At 42.7% G+C, this 22,367-nt stretch overlaps 1 protein-coding gene across 1 annotated transcript; it reads left to right on the top strand.

The window, feature by feature from the left end:
* Nucleotides 1–2,045: 2,045 nt before the first annotated feature.
* LOC106568808 (transcription factor HES-1) lies at nt 2,046–3,767 on the top strand. The gene is made up of 4 exons (XM_014139471.3): nt 2,046–2,268; nt 2,353–2,448; nt 2,589–2,676; nt 2,888–3,767. The coding sequence occupies exons 1-4, from the start codon at nt 2,161–2,163 to the stop codon at nt 3,397–3,399; spliced, it is 804 nt and encodes a 267-aa protein (XP_013994946.1). The 5' UTR covers nt 2,046–2,160; the 3' UTR covers nt 3,400–3,767.
* The last annotated feature ends 18,600 nt before the right edge of the window (nt 3,768–22,367 follow it).

The raw sequence follows: 22,367 nt of genomic DNA, 5'->3' as shown, positions 1-22,367 counted from the left end.
CCCCCCTCAAATGGCGACCTGAGCCTCTGTTCCTCTCTCTCCTCTGTGCTTCCCACACTGATACTGATCTGGAGTGTGCCATAAAGCACAGTTATAGATCACGGTGCACAATAAAGGCACGTCTCCAGTCAGACCAGCAGGCTTATTGAGCATGGAGCTGATTAGGGGCAACACATTGCCTCCTCCCCTTCTATCCTTCACCCTCCCTCTCCCTGTTGTCTTGTCCCAGAACCTATAGCCCTTGTTTGTGAAAGAAAGAAGAATTGTATTCATGAAAAAAACCCAGCATCCCCTCTGGACACCTAAATCCTGGGGAGGTAACATCATGTAGGTTTTCATTCCAACCCTAATCTAGAGCACCTGATTCTAATAAGTAGCTGGTTTATTAGCTGCATCAGGTTAGTTATAACTGGGGTTGGAGTGAAAACCTACTGGAGGGTAGCTCTCCAGGAACAGGGTTGGAGAACCCTGCTTTAGAAGATACTCACAGAGAAAGGCAACTGTGAGAATCCTCTTTTCAGTGTCGAATCTTGTTTCGTGAAAAACGTACGACTGTGGTAATTTTACACACTGGTGTAAAACATTGGACATGAATAGAAAAACCATGACGACATGTTAGATGTCTCTGGCTATTGGCTCCTTTCGTGTCCACAGTTTCTTATGTGTTTTTGAGGTCAGTCTTTGGTGCTTTATTTATGTTAATATTATTAAGAAAGTATTTGAGGATACAGATGACAAGTTCCTTCCGTGATACGGGCCCATACAGACCCTGACCTAGCCTTGGGGTCATTTGACCTGAAAGGTTTAAGGAGCTTTAGAAAGGAGACGTTAGGGCGCCTGAAGTCTGTCAAGAAGGTAAGAATAAGAGCAACCTGATAATCTTCTGCTCTGTGGTGATAGTTCATGTCGTCTGCATGTTAAGACCAAGATGTGAAGGTCATTGAGTACAACATGGAATCTATCAGTCACATACATGTGATGGTAGTCTACAGAATATTGTCTTTACAGACACGATGACCTAAAAAAGTATTTATTTGTTGTACTTTAAATATGCTATTTAATGTTTAACATACTAAAATAAACACTCAGTATCTTGAACATTAAAACACACTTTTTCTAGTTCATTATGAACTACTCACTTTAGGATCAATTAACCTGGGCTTAAATTGGAGACAAATCCAATACAAGTATTTTATTCACCTTAATTGACTGTTACTAATAACTAAAACCTTCATATTTCAGCAACACATTTTATAAAATGTAACCTGTTCTATATGTTGATCATATATACAGATTTAGGATCTTAATTTGATCACTTTTTTGTTGCTGAGAATTATCCTGCAGAGCAGGAAATGCAAACTTAGTGTATTTTCATTTGTAAAAGTCTTCTGAACTTTGCAATTTCCACTCTAAAATGTCAGACTTGATTTGCTATAAAGAAAAATGTAACAACCCCTACAAAAAAATTAAGATCCTACATCTGTACTGCCCTACCAAGCAAAAAGGCAGTAACTGCTCATAGCGTGGAACTAAAATAAATCGATTTTATTTACCTTGGTTTCACAGTAACTTTATGCAATTACTGCTAGCATAACCCAAATGTTCTCCAGAACACAATACAATAGAGGCAGGATACTTGTCCAGATGATTAAGCATGTATTTCATGTAGCAAAAAAATGGCATTAACTCATTTTCGACCAAATGAGCAGTTATTGCCTTTTTGCTTGGTAGGGCAGTGTAGTAGTGTCCTGTGGACCACCGTCTCACACACAAGACACCAGATAGCCAATGCAAGGCCTCCTTGCACGAGCCAACCTCACCCCTGTCAACGTGTCCCGTGCGCTCATTGGTAGAAAGTTGCAGTGGAAATAAAACTTTGGGACATTTCACACGAGCCGTTCGCGTGCAGCCTCCTCTATAAATACGACCGGGTGGTGAAAGTAACAGTGTTGACTTGTTATCAACACCGCACTGATAGGACTTTACCTCAGCTATAGCTACATTATAATAAACGCATAGAACGAACAGCGTTGGTCAGAAAAAGTGCATAACCGGTGTTTGAATATTACTCAATAGGCTGGACTTTCTTTAACAATTGTGGGACATTAAAAAGGATTTGCTTAAATTGGCAGGACGATTGTGGGATATTAAAACTTGAAGATGCCAGCTGATATTTTGGAGAAAACATCCCCATCCTCTGTCGCAGCCACCCCGTCGAGGGTCAGTGGAACTCCGGATAAACCAAGGACTGCCTCGGAGCACAGAAAGGTACAAAAATGCACCGAAAGAAAACTATTGCTTTTTATATGTCAATTGTTGGTTTTTTATTATTAACATGTTTTTTGTTTTAAGTCCTCAAAGCCAATTATGGAGAAGAGAAGACGTGCGCGAATCAATGACAGCCTTGGTCAGCTAAAGAACCTCATCTTGGATGCACTAAAGAAAGATGTACGGTTTTTTTTAAATGGCAATTACCATATTCCATGTAGACATTTATGTCAACGACATATGCTTATATCGTTATGGACTGGAACGAAACTCAAATAGATTATTAATCATGTGTCATTTTCTTCTTGGTGTCTATTTAGAGCTCGAGACATTCGAAGCTCGAGAAGGCGGACATCCTAGAGATGACTGTGAAGCACCTTAGGAATATGCAGCGTCTCCAAATGACTGGTAGGTTTTTTTTATCTCTAATTGATTACAGTCATTCTAGACTTGCATAAATATAATCTGACTGTGCCCATTTGGCACCCACCGCAGTTCCAACGGTCGTATATTTACCCAAGCTTATCAAAGCTATTGATAGACCTACTTAGTATTATATCATTTGATTGTAATGATTTTCTGAACAATATATCCTCAAATATTGTTTTTGGATTTACAGCAGCTATAAGCAGGGATCCATCGGTCTTTGGCAAGTACAGAGCGGGATTCAGCGAATGCATGAGTGAAGTCACCAGTTTTCTGTCCACGTGTGGAGGGGTGAACACGGAGATCAGGTCTCAACTTCTCAGCCACTTAGCCGGCTGTGTGTCACAGATAAACACCTTAAACTTCTCAACTCAATGCCAGATCCCCACCTACCCTCCGCATCCAGCGCATCCATTGCTTGCCCAAGCCATTGCGCAAATCCCAAATGCGTCTCCTCAGTTAAATGGAACAATGCCTTGCAAAAGTGGCTCGCCTATCAACCTCACATCAGAAATGGCAAAATTATACAGTGGACTTCAGATTGTGCCGGCGGCGACAGATGGACAATTCGCCATTCTGATTCCAAGCGTGGCTCTTAAGCATATGAGCGCGCCAAACGCGATACATGGCAATCCAGCACTTGCGGTGCCTGTGTCACCTGTTGCGCCTCCCGTCACCGCAGACTCCGTGTGGAGACCATGGTAGGGTCACTGCGTGCATTAGACTTAAGGACTTTTACGCACGATGACGCATTTTTTTTTTACGGGAAGTATTCCGTCAGATATGACTTTTTTTTATAAATATATTTTCGTATAGGCTGTTCAAAGCAAGACTCAATAGTGATGTTTACGCACATGTTGTTATTCTTTGATGGAGGATACAGTACACCTTTCCATTCGTTGTTTTTCTATTTGTATGTCAGTGATGTCATGAATATGTGTTATTGTTGTGATGCTAAATATGATTCAAATGCCCTTAAATGGAAAATCAATAGATTCTTTAAATGAAATTGAAATGTTTAACACCTCCAACTGGTCATATCTTACTTACATTAAAAAAAATGATTGTCTATCCTTGCCCTAGTGATGTGCTGTGATTGATGACCCTATCAAGGCTTATTTAAACCACATAATGAAATTCGGATCTCAAGCTATGCGTCAAACAGGAAAGCTCCCAACTACTGTCAAGCAAACTCCTCAAGTACTTCCATATCTGAACATCTACCTTCCCATCCAACCTCACCTCTGAGCTATCATTGATCGATGAAGGGGCATGCAGGAATTCTAACTCTGATTTAAGATTCAAGCAATACAGGCTACACCAACCATTGCCGAAAATCTGATATCAACTTTGGAGGGGACAATTACATGAAATTTTCTCAAGAGCAATTCCTGAGGGGGACACCAAAAGTAGTGCTGTAACACATAGCCTACATTGTAATATGGTAAATGTATATTGAGGAACCAAAGAAATAAGGTGTTTGCCGTACTCCTAACTACCGGTACCCAAAACTACACAACTAATCACAACAGCAATACCATTGCCTTTAACAAATCTTAGTTCAGTCACCAGTTTAAGTTGAGAGTGGGGGTATCCATGGGATTTTCCAATTATGTTCCTATTTTACAAGTCCAAAAAATTGAGAACCTTTCACAATGTTGCCAAACAAAGACTCAACAAACTTACCTGAGACTCCCTGTCTCTGCCAGTCTGTCCCTGCATATCTGTCCCCAACTCTGCTGTCAGTGTGCCATCTGTTGCCTGCTCTGCCTAATGACATCATTGTGAAACATTTCCATTAGAATTTCATTTCTTTCTTATGAACATTTTATCAACTAGTCTTTGAGATATTAGGCTACTAGGGTTCTCACTATGTGTTTTGGTATATTGAAAAATACTCTGATTTTCGTCTTTTATTTTTCTGCCATTTTTCTACCTGGCTGGCTGGCTGGCTACACACACACACACAGTGTGTAGGTTATTTACAGTAGGAGATGGGCTTCTATCATCTTCTATCATTCTATTTGGGCTTCGATCTAAAAGGTAGCTAGAAAATGTGAAACGGATTAAAATGACAAGAGTTGACAGCTGTATGAGTTCACCATTTACACAACATATGCTGCAACCTTTTGTAATTTTAATAGTTTGTTTCATATTGGCTGGCTTCCAACAATAGCTGAATTTGCAAAGCTAGCGAGCACCAATTCAGTTTCAGTGGTGTTTGCTATAATCTTTGCTACCCGGGTTAAATAAAGGTGAAATAAAATAAATTAATAAAAGTTCCCCTGCGACAATTTAGCTTTTGCAACGAGACCATTAAATATATTTAAGACAATGGTAGAAGAGAGTGTAGTTCTGTTCAGTTTGGATTTCAGTTTATCGCTAAACTTATCACAGGGACTTTGAAGCACTAACTTACATCATCTCCATGCTGATTCCATCTTTGACGACGCCACATAAATGGAATAGGTACTAGCTAGCTTAATAGTTAATATTTGCGTGCTAACTCTGCATATTCAGCTAGTGTGTGTGCGCGATTGACTGGATTAACCTCACGTCAGTTACGTGCATTGAGTGCCTTTCAGACAGTAGATACGACCTCTCTGTTACCTAGCAAGCTAAGGAACTGGCAGTGGATCAAACCATTGTGAGGCAAAGGGTGGGGATTGCAATCTTTTGAAACTTAAAAACGCGCTATTAAGTGTCTATAATCAGCACAATTGCTTTCATTGCGTATTATTAATATTATTTAAATTACATAGTTATGTTTCAGTGATATATTGGGGGGGACAAATCATATTTTTCCCAGGATGGGGGGGTTGTGTCCCCCCATCCCCCCCGGGATTTCCGCCCCTGACACCAACCCATGGACATGTTCTAGTGCTTCAACTTTGCATTTACACAAGCAGCCCGATTCTGATCTTTTGCCCAATAACGCAGCCTTTCTCCACCACCAAAGTGTTATCTTCCCATCTGAACCTATTTAGCCTCATCTGTCTTGTACTTCCATCCAGGGAAACCCCCCCCCCCCACCCCCCACCCCGGCTGGGAATAAATAGCTCCCAGATGAGGTAAGGAACCCGAGAGATTGGGAGAACGACTTTCAGCCAACAGACAGATGACCAGGTTAGGGGGCGAGGGGGGAGGCGGGAAGCCCATTTGACACGCGCAGGGCTGCCTGCCGGAGAAGAAATGCTGACACACAGGAAAGGGGCTGAACATGGGGAAAGAGGGCTCTGGAGGGATTAAGGGTGGGAGAGAGTGGAGATGGCCAGACAAAATGCTCTTAGCTTGTTAGTGACAGCCTCCACGCGTGCTGTTTCTCCAGGTAGAGGTTACCAGTGGGCACAGATCTAACATCAGAGTGATGGGATATACGAATGCGAAAGTAGCGCCAAGTGTACTACTTTAAATTCATGAGGTTCGGGTGTTAAATTATGTGCTCTTCATGTGCTCTTCTTTAAAAAGTAGCGTACAGTGTACTACTTTGAATTCATGAGGTTCGGGTGTTAAATTATGTGCTCTTCATTCTTTAGCATTTTTTTGTTAAAACACTAGATAGGCTTTTAAATTGGAATGAGTGGTAGGAATATATATATATATATAAAATAAGTAGAGGTATGAAGGTTTTGCTCCCCAAGGTATCCCACAATGTTCCTGCTCAAATCATGAATGACACTTGTGACTGTGAGTCAAGCTTGCCATTAAGCTTAAAAGGATACTCCTCCACAAAATCACAATACATTTAGAAAGTAACTGGATGGTGCAAATCAGACTAGTAGCTAAATTATTCAATGTGGCCTGAACCCCTATTTGAGCAGGAAGTGCATGTTTGTGCATGGGATCTTGACGGCTTTAGCTTAGTGACAGGCTGGGAATAGCGCTGCTGTCCATTTAGCGGTCTGTCGGCCAGCTAATGGAGTGACTAGCCTAGTGTGTGTCCAGGGTTGAGTGCTCCCACAGTGGGCCATGAGAAGAGCTTGACCAGGGGTCACAGGTGCCTGTCACTCTGCCTCACAGGACTGGAATAGCCTAGTACCAGATTTGTTTGTGTTGTCTTGCAACTCCATTTAGCATGACAATGACCAGAGGATTTGGCAAGACAGCACAAACAGATATGGGACCAGCAAGGATTGGACAGCTTCAATACAGCATGCAGACTGATTAAAAATGATAATTGAAAAAACTGTTTCACTATAGGACACCCTTTTAAAAACAGGAAGAAGGTCAAGATAGCATAAAATGAGAGAATAATTGATCTTACCTCTATTTCTGCATGTTTACCTCCATGGGTGCAGACACCAGTGCATAGTTTTTGAAGTGATACAGTGCAATTGGGCAGCTTTTTCACACTTTTAGAATATAACCCCAGTTACATAACTACATCCTATCATACAAGTTATTTTCATTATCGAACACCTTTCAAATGTTTTATTGCCCATCCACCTCTTCAGAAGACAAAAGTAACTTTGTGATGTTTGTTTTTACAGCTTTTTTTGTTACATATACATTTTACACACATTTTACATACATGGTACTTTTATACACAGTATTTGCATAACAAATATATTGTTTTTTATATATACACGTTACATTTGGATAGATGGTAATGTATACCGGAGATGTCTGAGTACTATCTATAGGGTTTTCAGTAATAACTATTACCAATCATGAGCTTTTTAATCCCACCCCTCAGCTACTCTCAGCCATCCCACCTATCACCGTAGACCACCCTTTTTTGATTATCAAACAACTTTCTAAATCAGCCTATTTTCAACATGGAAACACAGCAAATTTCCTCTCTCTTCCTATTTAGTTTGTCAGTCGAACCCACTCTCGCACACAATGCTGTCAATTAAGTTGTCTCTGTTTTGCCCAAACACACCACCCTGGAAATGTGTATGAGCCCTAAAAACGAAATAGAGCCTCCCTTATCAGGACCGGACCATTGAGAAAGGGCCCCACAATACAAAAACAAAGGCAGGCCCCCAGTGGCTCAATGGCCCCTCTCTTTGTAGCTCTCTCACTCTTCATAAAGGGCCCTGCTCTTGTTTATCCAGAAGGATGTTTAATGGTCCGCAGGAGGGAGGACCATGCTGTCACTTTCACCAATGCTGAGACTGGAGGCTCATTGTTGAGTATCTCCTAAAGCTCCTATAAGGCCCCGTTAAGGCCAGGCTACTCTCTTCAGAGACAAGAGAGGTCTGCTACTGAAGCTCCTAACAGGTTTGAGTTTCATCTAGCCTATCACCAGCTCCTCTCTCAAACCCGTTCTACGGGCCACCTGAAGTATAACGGATGCATTTAGAATGGTGTTGGGTGGAGGCCGGCCCTGTATTCAACAACAGCTGATGGTCTCTCTGTATCAACACTTTTTACCAGTGTTAGCTAAGACATTCTTCTAATTTCTCCTCCTTCCTGCCCCTTTTTTCTTCTATTCCAGGCCATTTTTTCCCCCATACCTCCTCAAAGGAAGGATGACAAGCATTAAGTTAGCTCAAGCTGGCCCCTCAGCGTGATCATTGATTGATGAGACATTGGTCACAAAGACAGTGACACGGTGAGAGGAACCCTGCTTTGGGCAATCTTCCTGACATGTACCGGAAACATCCACTGTGACCGCCTCTATGTTGAATTGGCCTGTATTGTTCTTGGGGGCAGTAACAATGTTTACCAAGGGTGAACTCTGTGAGCAAATAGTTCACATCCGATGGCTATGCTAAACAAATGCATAGATTATGCATTTGACATCATTGTGTGAATAAATTCAGATATGTGTGAACTAGAGAATGGCCCTTTATCACTCATCCTATTCTCTTCCCACTGGGTAAAAACTGGCCGAGTCAATGTTGTTTCCTTGTAATTTCAACCCAAGAAATCTATGCGGTGACGTTGAATCAATGTGGAAAACTGATTCGATTTTCAAAAAGTAAATCAATGTAAAGGCATTTTGTCTTTTTTTTTCACCCAACCTTTTAAATTAGATCCAACGATAAGTTCTTCTTTATTCAAAAATCACATTAGTTGAAATCTCAACCCAAATGTAAATAAAAAATAGCCGTTGATCTGACGTCTGTGCCCAGTGGGTTGTCTTTGAGTTATGAGTTTGTTATTGGAAAAAGAGAGGATTATACTCAAGGAGGTACATACTTGGACATAAAGGTTGTACAGATACACAAATAAGTAACATCACAGGCCAGCACACCCTTCCATGCTTGGGCATGAATTCCCAGTACTCTCTAGTTACAGTGGCAAGAAAAAGTATGTGAACCCTTTGGAAATACCTGGATTTCTGGATAAATTGGTCATCAAATTTGATCTGAATCATCTAGGTCACAACAATTCTTTCCCCCTTCTGATAACCAGGTGGCAAATCGCATCTCTGCATGTCTGTCAGACATATCAGTGTGGATGACGGATCACCACCTCAAGCTGAACCTCGGCAAGACGGAGCTGCTCTTCCTCCCGGGGAAGGACTGCCTGTTCCATGATCTCGCCATCACGGTTGACAACTCCCTTGTGTCCTCCTCCCAGAGTGCTAAGAACCTTGGCGTGATCCTGGACAACACCCTGTCGTTCTCCAATAACATCAAGGCGGTGACCCGATCCTGTAGGTTCATGCTCTACAACATTCGCAGAGTACGACCCTGCCTCACACAGGAAGCGGCGCAGGTCCTAATCCAGGCACTTGTCATCTCCCGTCTGGATTACTGCAACTCGCTGTTGGCTGGGCTCCCTGCCTGTGCCATTAAACCCCTACAACTCATCCAGAACGCCGCAGCCCGTCTGGTGTTCAACCTTCCCAAGTTCTCTCACGTCACCCCGCTCCTCCGCTCTCTCCACTGGCTTCCAGTTGAAGCTCGCATCCGCTACAAGACCATGGTGATTGCCTACGGAGCTGTGAAGGGAACGGCACCTCCATACCTTCAGGCTCTGATCAGGCCCTACACCCAAACAAGGGCACTGCGTTCATCCACCTCTGGCCTGCTGGCCCCCCTACCTCTGAGGAAGCACAGTTCCCGCTCAGCCCAGTCAAAACTGTTCGCTGCTCTGGCACCCCAATGGTGGAACAAGCTCCCTCACGACGCCAGGACAGCGGAGTCAATCACCACCTTCCGGAGACACCTGAAACCCCACCTCTTTAAGGAATACCTAGGATAGGATAAAGTAATCCTTCTAACCCCCCCCCCCCCCTTAAAAGATTTAGATGCACTATTGTAAAGTGGTTGTTCCACTGGATATCATAAGGTGAATGCACCAATTTGTAAGTCGCTCTGGATAAGAGCGTCTGCTAAATGACTTAAATGTAAATGTAAATGTAAACAATAGACAAACACATGTCTGCTTAAACTGATAACACACAAACAATGATACGCTTTCATGTCTTTATTGAACACACCGTGTAAACATTCACAGTGCAGGGTGGAAAAAAGTATGTGAACCCTTGGATTTAGTAACTGGTTGAGCCTCTGGCAGCAATAACTTCAACCAAACGTTTTCTGTAGTTGCGGATCAGACCTGCACAACGGTCAGGAGGAATTTTGGACCATTCCTCTTTACAAAACTGTTTCAGTTCAGCAATATTCTTGGGATGTCTGGTGTGAATTGCTCTCGAGTTCATGCTACAGCATCTCAATCGGGTTGAGGTCAGGACTCTGACTGGGCCACTCCAGAAGGCGTATTTTCTTCTGTTGAAGCCATTCTGTGTTTTGGGTCATTGTCCTGTTGCATCACCCAACTTCTGTTGAGCTTCAATTGGTGGACAGATAGCCTTACATTCTCCTGCAAAATGTCTTGATAAACTTGGGAATTCATTTTTACGTCAACGATAGCAAGCTGTCCAGGCCCTGAGGCAGCAAAGCAGCCCTAAACAATGATGCCCCCTACACCATACTTTACAGTTGGGATGAGGTTTTGATGTTGGTGTGCTGTCCCTTTTTTTCTCCACACACAGTGTTGTGTGTTCCTTCCAAACAACTCAACTGTAGTTTCATCTGTCCACAGAATATTTTGCCAATAGCACTGTGGAACATCCAGGTGCACTTTTTCAAACTTAAGATGTGCAGCAATTTTATTAGGGACAGCAGTGGCTTCTTCCGTGAACACCATTCTTGTTTAGTGTTTTACATATCGTAGACTCGTCAACAGAGATGTTAGCATGTTCCAGAGATTTCTGTAAGTCTTTAGCTGACACTCTAGGATTCTTCTTAACCTCATTCAGCATTCTGCGCTGTGCTCTTGTAGTTATCTTTGCAGGACGGCCACTCCTAGGGAGAGTAACAACAGTGCTGAACTTTCTCCATTCATAGACAATTTGTCTTACTGTGGACATCAAGGCTTTTAGAGATGCTTTGTAACCCTTTCCAGCTTTATGCAAGTCAACAATTCTTAATTAGGTCTTCTGAGACCTATTTTGTTCAAGGCATGGTTCACATCAGGCAATGCTTCTTGTGACTAGGAAACTCAAATGTTGTTAGTGTTTTTATAGGGCAAGGCAGCTCTAACCAACATCTCCAATCTGGTCTCATTGATTGGACTCCAGGTTAGCTGACTCCTGACTCCAATTAGCTTTTGGAGAAGTCATTAGCCTAGCGGTTCACATACTTTTTCCAACCTACACTGTGAATGTTTAAATTATGTATTCAATATAGACAAGAAAAATACAATAATTGGTGCGCTATTAGTTTAAACACTCTATGTTTGTCTATTGTTGTGACTTAGATGAAGATCAGATCAAATTGATGACCAATGTATGCAGAAATCCAGGTAATTCCAAAGGGTTCACATACTTTTTCTTGCCACTGTATACACGCATAAAGTGTCTCAGACTATGAGTGCTGATCTAAGATCAGGTCACCCTTGGCTATATTATCTTATTCATCATTATCTAAAAGGCAAAAACTGATCCTAGATCAGCACTACTACTCGGAGACACATTTTGACGGTCCTGAGACATGTTTCTTGGCTTTTAGACATGGTTTTTGGATTGAGCCAAGTAGCAACATGACATCTCAATGATTGCATTTTTCACCGTAGATAAGACTACTGATGTCAGATGTTTAAATCAAGGATATGACTACTGTGCTTCATCACCTGCTGCCAGATCTTCAAAGCTGTTGACTTTGGTGTCTGCAGGTCTTATTACCCCCTTCTGTTCCTGCTACACTTGGCTCTCTGCCCACATGGGGTTATGACCAGCACCATAAAGATGAACTTTCACTGCAGGTGTCCCTTTAAAGTGAGACAGCCCCATAACTGGGGGATGGTTCAGTTACAGCTTGACCTTTTGGGCTGATGGGATTAGAAACTGAAGAACCATGTGTGAGGCATCTGGAGGTGATCATTGAGAGGGCTTGCTAAAGTTTTATGGGGATTTTAGGGATGTTTATGGTTGTGTGTGTGTTTGTGTCTGTGTGTGTGTGTGCGTGCACTTGCGTGTGCTGGGCGGTTGGTGGAGAGGTTCACACGGACTCGTGGATGCCTGACCTAAAATATTGCAGGCCTGTTGCACCCCTCCGCCTCCCCTGGACATTGAGGGAAGCCCTGCCTATGCCGTCAGATCCCTCCTGGACTCCCGATGTCGTGGGGGTCGGCTTCTGTACCTAGTGGACTGGGAGGGGTACGGTCCAGAGGAGTGGCGTTGGGTTCTGGTGGAGGACATTCTAGATCCCAACATCATCCAAGATTTCCACCTTCGCCGTCCGAACTGGCCCACTCCTCGCCCTTGGGGCCATCCCCGAGCAAGGTCCCGCAGGTGGAGCCGCGCGTCGGGGGTGCTGTCACATCTACTCCCACTCCGGCGCTCAACGTCGCCGGTTTACTAACCACCAGTCATGGCAACCTTTCATGACGCACACCTGGCAACCCTCATTACGCACACCTGCGCCTGGACTTCATCACTACCCTGATTACTTCCCCTTTATCTAGCACTCCCTAGCATCACTCCTCAGGCAGTATTGGTTTAGTTTTCATGTCCAGACGCTTCTCTAGTTTTTGTAACTCTCCATGTTCGTTATTATTAAACTCACCATCTACACCTGCTTCCTAACTCCCTGCGTCTACTTTACAACTGAGGCATTTGTGAAAATTCTATAGCAATATAGAGAAGGAAAGCGGTCTTGCATTTGGACAACTAATAGACTGCAGTAAATAAAACAGAATTAAAACATCTGTCTTGTCCTGGTCCGGAGTCTACACAGACCGGGGCACTATAGCCAATCAGAGCAACAGTTGGCCTTTATACAAACAAGCCTGCCATCATTCACTTTGAACTGGACTGTGTGTTTACAGGCTGTTGCAACAGCGTAACTTTAGATCATTAGAACACATTCGCCAAAAGCTCCAAAATACACCTGAATGGATTTCTGCAAATATGTAAATACCAAGGGAGTCCTCTTAGATTTGGGAACATTATAGTCCAATTGATCAAACAACCATTAAAAGGTTGAACTCAAATCTAACGAAGGAACATTATTTAAACCCTCTCAATATTTTTCAGCTAGTTGGCCGTCAAAATTCACTGATAGGCAATGGGGAATTGTAGCCTCATCATCCTTCTGCAGCTTGCCTGCAAATGCATGCTTGTCCCAGCCAAGCACCCAAGCAAACTGGCTAAATTTGTCTGGCTTGCTAGCTAGCTACTGCCAGACACAAATGAGAGAACACCTCACTCTGACCATTTTACTCGCCGTAGCAGAGCTGATTAGGCTGTTTACAGGTTATCTAGAGCGTTCTTGACTAACTATTACTTTTTTTTGCCTACGTTTACTGACACTGGTCATATTCAGCGGGTGTTGCGCATTCATAAATTCATTAGTTGTTCTGCGATCATGGCACACTCAGACGAGAGTGTGCTCTGAAATCATAATAGATAGCCAGAGTGAATTTGCGAACGCAAGAGATATGCTAGCTGGATAAGTCGTTCAAGTTGTTGCTAGTTAACCAAATGACACCTGCATCTCCAGCTGTGTATAGCCACCAAAAAACTTCAGAGAGGAAAAAGTCAGTCACTCACCCACTCCTCCAATGGCATGACATCCTCCTAGCAGCTAGCTAGGTATCTAGCTAACGTTACTCTCCGTGTTTTTAGCTTGCTACATAAATAGATACGCTAGCCTATTAGCTACGTTATGAATGACTTGTGATCATTGCCCTTGCTAGTTTGATTGTATTGACATTCCCAGCCTTAGTTCCATTTGTCTGTTTTTCTGCAGAATATTGAGTCATTGAAACGTAAACAGTGCGTTCCGAATGGAGGCAGCAAACAATGTACCAGGCCAGCTGTGATGTACAACCTGATAGTAATATTTTTGGGACTACCAAGAAATGTAATGGTGAATTATATGAATCATGCATTGAACTGCATCCATCTACTCTTCCAACAATGCCTTAGTGTACGTCACTGAACGTTGAGTAAAATACAACCTATTTTTAAAACCTTTTATAAAGTTGGTTTTGTAGCATAAACTGGGAATTTGATATTTTTTTATGATATTATAAATGTCTGTTTGTTTCATATCTGCAAAGTAGTCAAAACGCTGTCAGTTCCACTTTCAACTTTAGGTCAGTAATTACTTTGTGTGCTAAACGTAAAATGTTTTTTGCAATGGGAAGTAATAGTTGTACATTTTGATTTGGAAATCCTTAATGGTTGTGTTTTTGTTTTATTATGATTGGGACCTACTGGCTTATTATTTCTGAGTTTATGGACTGCTTATCCTTTAACATCATGCTGTGTGTGACTGCCGTCTTTCCATCGGCCCTATACCGTGGAGTAGTGTTGCCTGGAAAAGGTGGTGTAGTCTAATTTTGTTAAAAAGTTCCCAAATGGCCCGCCCAGCGAAGTAAATGCACCCTGTGTGAAAAATCCTGTTTTCCTGGTTTTTTTTAATGAGTTTTCCTGTAGAATTTTCAGATTTTCACTCTCAAGATAACACTTTTTTATAGAAAAAAAAAAAAAAAATGTAATGGTCTAAGTCCACAACAATACTTAAACCCCATTAATCTGATTGGGTGGGCCTGTCAGGGCCTGGCTCCCCAGTGAGTGGGTCTGTGTTCACTCAGGCCCATCCATGTATACGCTCCTGATGCAAACAACTCAGGATGACAATTGTGCACTACAAATAGCTTACTAACCAACACTTTGGACTAAACTTTTTCAATACCTGGTTTGCATACCCATTGTTGCCTTAGTTAGCATTTACTGGTAAATATCATCCTACCCTACCGGCTACCGATGTCATTCTTCTGTGAGCTTCTCCATGCCAAAACCAGTTGAGAGCTGCACACGCTTACTGTCTGCAGATGATGTTCCTCTGAAACTAGGCTATGTGTGCGGGTGCATGTGAATATATTTCACAGGCTTGGCAATTGTGAAGGCTACTTTGTGCATGATTTCTCTATTTTACTACATAATTGATAAGTCGTATACCTCCACTACACTACTTTGATACACAAAACGTGCACTCACCTACACGAGTGTGCCGGTATTACACACACTGAAGGTCTATAGGTTCGCCCCCTCGCAAACATGTCTATAATAGATATAAAGACTGTTAAGATGTTAATGTTTCAAGAAAGGAGTGGATTTATCTGGCCTGGCAGTTGTACGCGCTGACTGAATGGAAGATGATAATTATTTGTTTTTTACTCTGCTGGTCTCAAGAACAAATGATGAGTCCTCACTCTCCAAGACCAATTCAAGACCAAGACACCAGTAGTGGATAAAATCACTGTAGAAGCAAAGCCATATTACAACCTATGTGTTAAGAAAATTCTGTTGTTTGCTCTATGACCTGTTCGTTCATATGCCTTGCGACCGGGATATATACACAGGGGCGGAAATCCCGGGGGGGACGGGGGGACACGACCCCCCCATCCTGGGAAAAATATGATTTGTCCCCCCCAATATATCACTGAAACATAACTATGTAATTTAAATAATATTAATAATACGCAATGAAAGCAATTGTGCTGATTATAGACACTTAATAGCGCGTTTTTAAGTTTCAAAAGATTGCGACCCCCCCCACCCTTTGCCTCACAATGGTTTGATCCACTGCCAGTTCCTTAGTTGGCTAGGTAACAGAGGGGTCGTGTCTACTGTCTGAAAGGCACTCAATGAACGTAACTGACGTGAGGTTAATCCAGTCAATCACGCACACACACTAGCTGAATATGCAGAGCTAGCGCGCAAATATTAACTATTAAGCTAGCTAGTACCTATTCCATTTATGTGGCCTCGTCAAAGATGGAATCTTTGCTATCGTCAATTTATTCCAAGATCAGCATGCAGATGATGTAAGTTAGTGCTTCAAAGTCCCTGTGATAAGGTTAGCGATAAACTGAAGTCCAAACTGAACAGAACTACACTCTCTTCTACCATTGTCTTAAATATATTTAATGGTCTCGTTGCAAAAGCTAAATTGTCGCAAGGGAACTTTTATTAATTTATTTTATTTAACCCGGGTAGCAAAGATTATAGCAAACACCACTGAAACGGAATTGGTGCTCGCTTGCTTTGCAAATTCAGCTATTGTTGGAAGCCAGCCAATATGAAACAAACTATTACAATTACAAAAGGTTGCAGCATATGTTGTGTAAATGGTGAACTCATACAGCTGTCAACTCTTGTCATTTTAATCCGTTTCACATTTTCTAGCTACCTTTTAGATCGAAGCCCAAATAGAATGATAGAAGATGATAGAAGCCCATCTCCTACTGTAAATAACCTACACACTGTGTGTGTGTGTAGCCAGCCAGCCAGGTAGAAAAATGGCAGAAAAATAAAAGACGGACATCAGAGTATTTTTCAGTACACCAAAACGCAAAGTAAGAACCCTAGTAGCCTAATATCTCAAAGACTAGTTGATAAAATGTTCATAAGAAAGAAATGAAATTCTAATGGAAATGTTTCACAATGATGTCATTAGGCAGAGCAGGCAACAGATGGCACACAGACAGCAGAGTTGGGGACAGATATGCAGGGACAGACTGGCAGAGACAGGGAGTCTCAGGTAAGTTTGTTGAGTCTTTGTTTGGCAACATTATGAAACGTTCTCAATTTTTGTTGACTTGTAAAATAGGAACATAATTGGAAAATGCCATGGATACCCCCACTCTCAACTTAAACTGGTGACTGAACTAAGATTTGTTAAAGGCAATGGTATTGCTGTTGTGATTAGTTGTGTAGTTTTGGGTACCGGTAGTTAGGAGTACGGCAAACACCTTATTTCTTTGGTTCCTCAATATACATTTACCATATTACAATGTAGGCTATGTGTTACAGCACTACTTTTGGTGTCCCCCTCAGGAATTGCTCTTGAGAAAATTTCATGTAATTGTCCCCTCCAAAGTTGATATCAGATTTTCGCCCCTGTATATACAGCACATTCAGAACTATTCAGACCCCTTGACTTTTTACACATTTTGTAATGTTACAACCTTATTCTAACATTGATGAAAATGTTTTTTTCCCCCTCATCAATCTACACACAGTACCCCATAATGACAAAGCAAAAATGGAAATATCACATTCACATAAGTATTCAGACCCTTTACTCAGTACTTCGTTGAACAGCTTTGGCAGTGATTACAGCCTTGAGTCTTCTTGGGTATGATGCTACAAGCTTGGCACACCTGTATTTGGGGAGTTTCTCCCATTCTTCTCTGCAGAGCCTCTCAAGCTCTGTCAGGTTAGAGGGACATCATTCCAGAGATGTTCAATCGGGTTCAAGTCTGGGCTCTAGCTCGGCCACTCAAGGACATTCAGAGACTTGTCCGGAGGCCACTCCTGTGTTGTCTTGGCTGTTTTCTTAGGGTAGTTGTCCTGTTGGAAGGTGAACCTTCACCCCAGTCTGAGGTCCTGAGCGCTCTGGAGCAGGTTTTCATCAAGGGTCTCTCTATACTTTGCTCCATTCATCTTTCTCTCAATCCTAACTAGTCTCCCATTCCCTGAAACTGAAAAACATCACCACAGCATGATGCTGCCACCACCAAGCTTCACCGTAGGGATGGTCACAGGTTTCCTCCAGACGTGACGCTTGGCATTCAGGCCCAAAAGTTCAATCTTGAATTCATCAGACCAGAGAATCTTGTTTCTCATGGTCTGAGAATCTTTAGGTGCCTTTTGGCAAACTCCAAGCGGGCTATCATGTTCCTTTTACTGAGGAGGGGCTTCCGTGTGCTGCAGAGATGGTTGTCCTTCTGGAAGGGTCTCCTATCTCCACAGAGGAACTCGGGAGCTCTGTCAGAGTGACCATCTGGTTCTTGGTCACCTCCCTGACCAAGGCCCTTCTCCCCCGATTGCTCAGCTTGGCCGGGCGGCCAGCTCTAGGAAGAGTCTTGGTGGTTCCAAACTTCTTCCATTTAAGAATGATGGAGGCCACTGTGTTCTTGGGGACCTTCAATGGTGCAGACATTTTTTGGTACCCTTCACCAGATCTGTGCCTTCATACAATCCTGTCTCTGAACTCTACAGACAATTCCTTCAACCTCATGGCTTGGTTTTTGCTCTGACAACCACTGTCATCTGTGGGGCCTTATATAGACAGGTGTGTACCTTTCCACATCATGTACAATCAATTGAATTTAGCACAGGTGGACTCCAATCAAGTTGTAGAAACATCTCAAGGATGATCAATGGAAACAGGATGCACCTGAGCGCAATTTGTAAAAACCCGTTTTCGCTCTGTCATTATGGGGTACTGTGTGTAGATTGAGGAATGAATTATATATATTTTTCATCAATTTTAGAATAAGGCTGCAACTTAATAAAATTTGAAAAAAGTGAAGGGGTCTGAATACTTTCTGAATGCACTGCAGGCCTAAAGGCAGAGACAACAAGAAGACACAGTGGCAGAATAAATTCAACCACAGCTTTGTTTTATCACAAAACCAGACAGCAACCCCTATACAGTGAAGTCCACAAAGCATATTGCGTGTATAGTAACAGACAGTTACATGACCTACAGCATTGTCAAGCAAGTTAATGTTTCCGACATTTTCCAACCACTAAACAACTATTGATTTAGAACCACAGGGAGTTACCCCAAGTTGCAAAGAAAACAGGAGCTGCCTCCACTATTCCAGCATCATCAAATCACCTCTACTTAGTCTAATACAATGACAACTAAAAGATATCAAAATCAATTTAGTCCAGTCAATGTAAGCTAAATATGATGTGGCTGTCTGTGGTTCTGATTTCTGTTTGTGTGTGCGTGTGTGTGCATGCGTGTTCATGCAAGTTGAAAAACATGTTGACTCCCCCTACTTGTAGAGAAACGCCAATACCATCGTCCTCTCTTTCATGTTGATGAAACGGGCATCACTCTGTCATACAGTAGACGCTTTTATTTTTTTGTTGTCCTAGGCTACCTGGCTAAAATGCTTGCTTGCTAGCCTAACTTCCATGTATGGGCAATGTTAGCTAGTTAACATTAGCCTTCTACATCTAGCTACATATATCTAGCTACTTCCACCCTCTCAGGCCAGGGGCACAACAATGTATGAATTAACGGTTGGATCAGAATTGCGGTTAGAATCATTGGCCAGTACGTAGAATTAAGTCAAATCAAATCAAATTGTATTTGTCACCGGTGTAGACCTTACCGTGAAATGCTTACTTACAAGCCCTTAACAAACAATGCAGTTCAAATAGAGTTAAGAAAATATTTACTCGTACCGAAACGATGTGCGAAGCTACAGGTTCATCGAGGTAATTTGTACATGTAGGTAGGGGTAAAATGACTATGCATAGATAATAAACAGCGAGTGGCAGCAGTGTAAAAACAAAGGGGCGTGGATCAATGTAAATGGCCCAACGCCATTTGGTTAATTGTTCAGCAGTCTTATGTCTTGGGGGTAGAAGCTGTTCAGGAGCCTTTTGGATCTATACTTGGCGCTCCGGTACCACTTGCCATGGGATAGCACAGAGAACTGTCTATGACTTGGGTGACTGGAGTCTTTGACAATTTTTGGGGCCTTCCTCTGACACCACCTAGTACATAGGTCCTGGATGGCAGGAAGCTTGGCCCCAGTGATGTACTGGGCCGTACACACTACCCTCTGTAGCGCCTTACGGTTAGATGCCGAGCAGTTAGCATACCAGGCGGTGGTGCGACTGGTCAGGATGCTCTCGATGGAGCAGCTGTAGAACTTTTTGAGGATCTGGGGACCCATGCCAAACCACCAGTCCAAATCCCTATCTCCATCCATGGCTAATTTAGGAATGGGATGATTTTAGCTAGCTGGCTAGCTAGCCACCGGACGACAACAACTCAACGAGATGCAACAATTCAAATTGTTCTATCAATGACGTATGCTGTTAATGGGATTTGATAGGAGTGACGCCAAATCCAAGCTGGCTTCCCTTAACACTTTTTTTTAGGTGAGCCAGGACCATTCACAGTTGAGCTCAACGCTGATTGGCACATTTTTTATACTTTTTTGTCCAGGGAGGCCAGATGCTCGCTGGCTTCCCTTGCCTTCAATGCTATGGGTGGCAATTTCATACTCGTTTTGACCAGACAGCATCAGATGGATGGCCTACACGTAGAGAGACAGAGGGGCGCTGTTTCGCTCGCTCAGATGCTTTCTCCTGTGAGATACATTCAGCCTCTTGCGAACTGAAGGAAAATTATGAAACACAGAGAGACGAATGATACATTATTTAAAAAATATATATACATTTTTGGGTCCGTTTTTGGGGAAGTCTGGCTTCCCTTAGCATCCACGAATACACGCCACTGCAAGACACTCAATATGTGGCCTCGAGACCGGACTCGACACCAAGACCGGTCTTGCGTATTACAACACCGCGTTGTGGTGTTAAAAAGGATGTCTTTCTCCACAACTCTTCATTAGAATCTCCATTGACTTGGCTGTCTACAAACTATGATTGAAAACAAAACAAAAATGCATTGAAATGGGGACTCCATTGAGAGACAACGAAGCATGGGTGGTGTGCATATTAACAGCACTCCATCTGGAGGGCCCCAAATGTCTCAAACAAAACCAAGATCTGCGTTATAAGAGCAGGTCTCTGAGGTCCCTCTGTCCAGGGCTGCAGATGAATTCTTCCCCAATCATTTTAATTTGAAGATAAGAAGCTTAAATTCTCTTGTTATCCTCCCATAGAGGAGAACTAGACGAAGAGCAGTGCAGCAATGAGATGAGAGATTACCATTTGGGCCTGCTCTCCTCATCCACTTGACACCAGGTCAGCTGTTCCTAAGTTGGTCAGTGACACTCATTGGCCCCTCCCTTGGTGGTCTGGATGAATATTGACACTCGTTTACTAGCATGGAGGGTAAAATGGCCCGTTTGTGTTTAGGGGATATGGCTTGTTGCATCATGGTGCATGAATGTGAAGAAGGGACGCTGGCCTATAGCCACCTATGGCATAATGGCACTCAATGCACAGTGCAGGCTCTCGATCCGCCATTTACGGAATCTGTCTACAACTGACTTTGTGAGTGAGATAATGAGGGTACACATTGTGGATATAAAAAACTGCCTGCCTTACAAACAAACAAAAAGTTAACCGTAATGTAGGACCTATCGTCTTTTACAAGAGTGAATTGATGCATGTCCTAGTTGAATAAATTAAGTTTCATCTATATGATGTCATGATTTGAACCTGTGAAAATGACACTCATAACAAAAGCAATACCTATAGACTATAACTGCCCCAGTTTTGTATCGGCTGAAATCCTCTGACCACAAATGACAGCCAAAACCATCTCCTCTCTTCTCTCTCTCTCTCTCTCCTCAGGCTGTAGATCTCAGATGACCTTTCCCCTTTGTCCTCGGAACCCTGGTCTGCCCTCACAGCCACTCCCCTCTCCTCGGCTGTCCTAAACTCTGTGGGAAACCTCCCAGCGCTTTGTGTCATCTGGACATTGTGTGTCCTTGAAGATAATGCCCCGACCTCAAGATCCCACTTCCCTTCCATACAATCCCTACCCTCCCAGCTGAAGAAGTGCTGTGTGAAGTATGGTGCCCAGCACTAACTGGCATATAAGTGGGGGATTGGGGAGAGCCAGAGAGATCCTGGCTGTGGGGTTAAAAGGTGCTTTCCAACCAGCCTCGCAGGACAGCAGCACAGCCTCTAACTCCCTGCTCCTGAAAATTTGAAATTTCACCCATTCCAATTCCCCTGCTTTTCTAGTGAGTGTTAGAACTTCATGAATAATTGGACGGTGAGAGAGAAGTCCTGGCCTGGCTGCTTGACCTCTCCCCAGGACTTCAGTCATTACAGCTGGTGATTGGGTCGTTAGCCAGCTTGTGTTGTATGTGTGTAAGGAGGACAATTTAGAGTCCGATTGATTTATGAAGCGTTTGTATTTCCCCAGTTATATTCAAGAGGAGATAAAGCATGAAAGACATAAATAATTGTCAATGAAAGTGTAAATAAAAATGGTCAAATTGCACATCTTTTGTTGGTTTAATTTGTTTCCCCATCTGAAAATAGCAGGAGCAAACTTTATACTGGTGCAACGCTGCCCACTCTGCATTCCATACTGAGTAGCTGACTGACAAGACAAGTTTCAATTCAATTCTAGCGTTGTGTTCAGTCAACAAAATGCTAAACCTCAAATTCAATTTGTATTTTTGGTTTAGTGTCTAGCTTTGGCTCAATGGTTGAATAGACTTGTTTTGTCCCAAAGCTATAT

The sequence above is a fragment of the Salmo salar genome, chromosome 14 (assembly GCF_965601325.2).
Source record: "Salmo salar chromosome 14, fSalSal1, whole genome shotgun sequence".
In the NCBI taxonomy this organism is placed as follows: domain Eukaryota; kingdom Metazoa; phylum Chordata; class Actinopteri; order Salmoniformes; family Salmonidae; genus Salmo; species Salmo salar.
The sequence above is the reverse complement of the archived record's forward strand: the minus strand, read 5'-3'. Positions and strand labels throughout refer to the sequence as shown.

Coding starts and splice junctions, on each gene's coding strand:
- LOC106568808 (XM_014139471.3), top strand. CDS start 2,161: ATGCCAGCTGATATTTTGGAGAAAACATCCCCATCCTCTGTCGCAGCC. Junction 2,269..2,352: donor CTGCCTCGGAGCACAGAAAG/GTACAAAAATGC, acceptor TTTTGTTTTAAG/TCCTCAAAGCCAATTATGGA. Junction 2,449..2,588: donor TGGATGCACTAAAGAAAGAT/GTACGGTTTTTT, acceptor GTGTCTATTTAG/AGCTCGAGACATTCGAAGCT.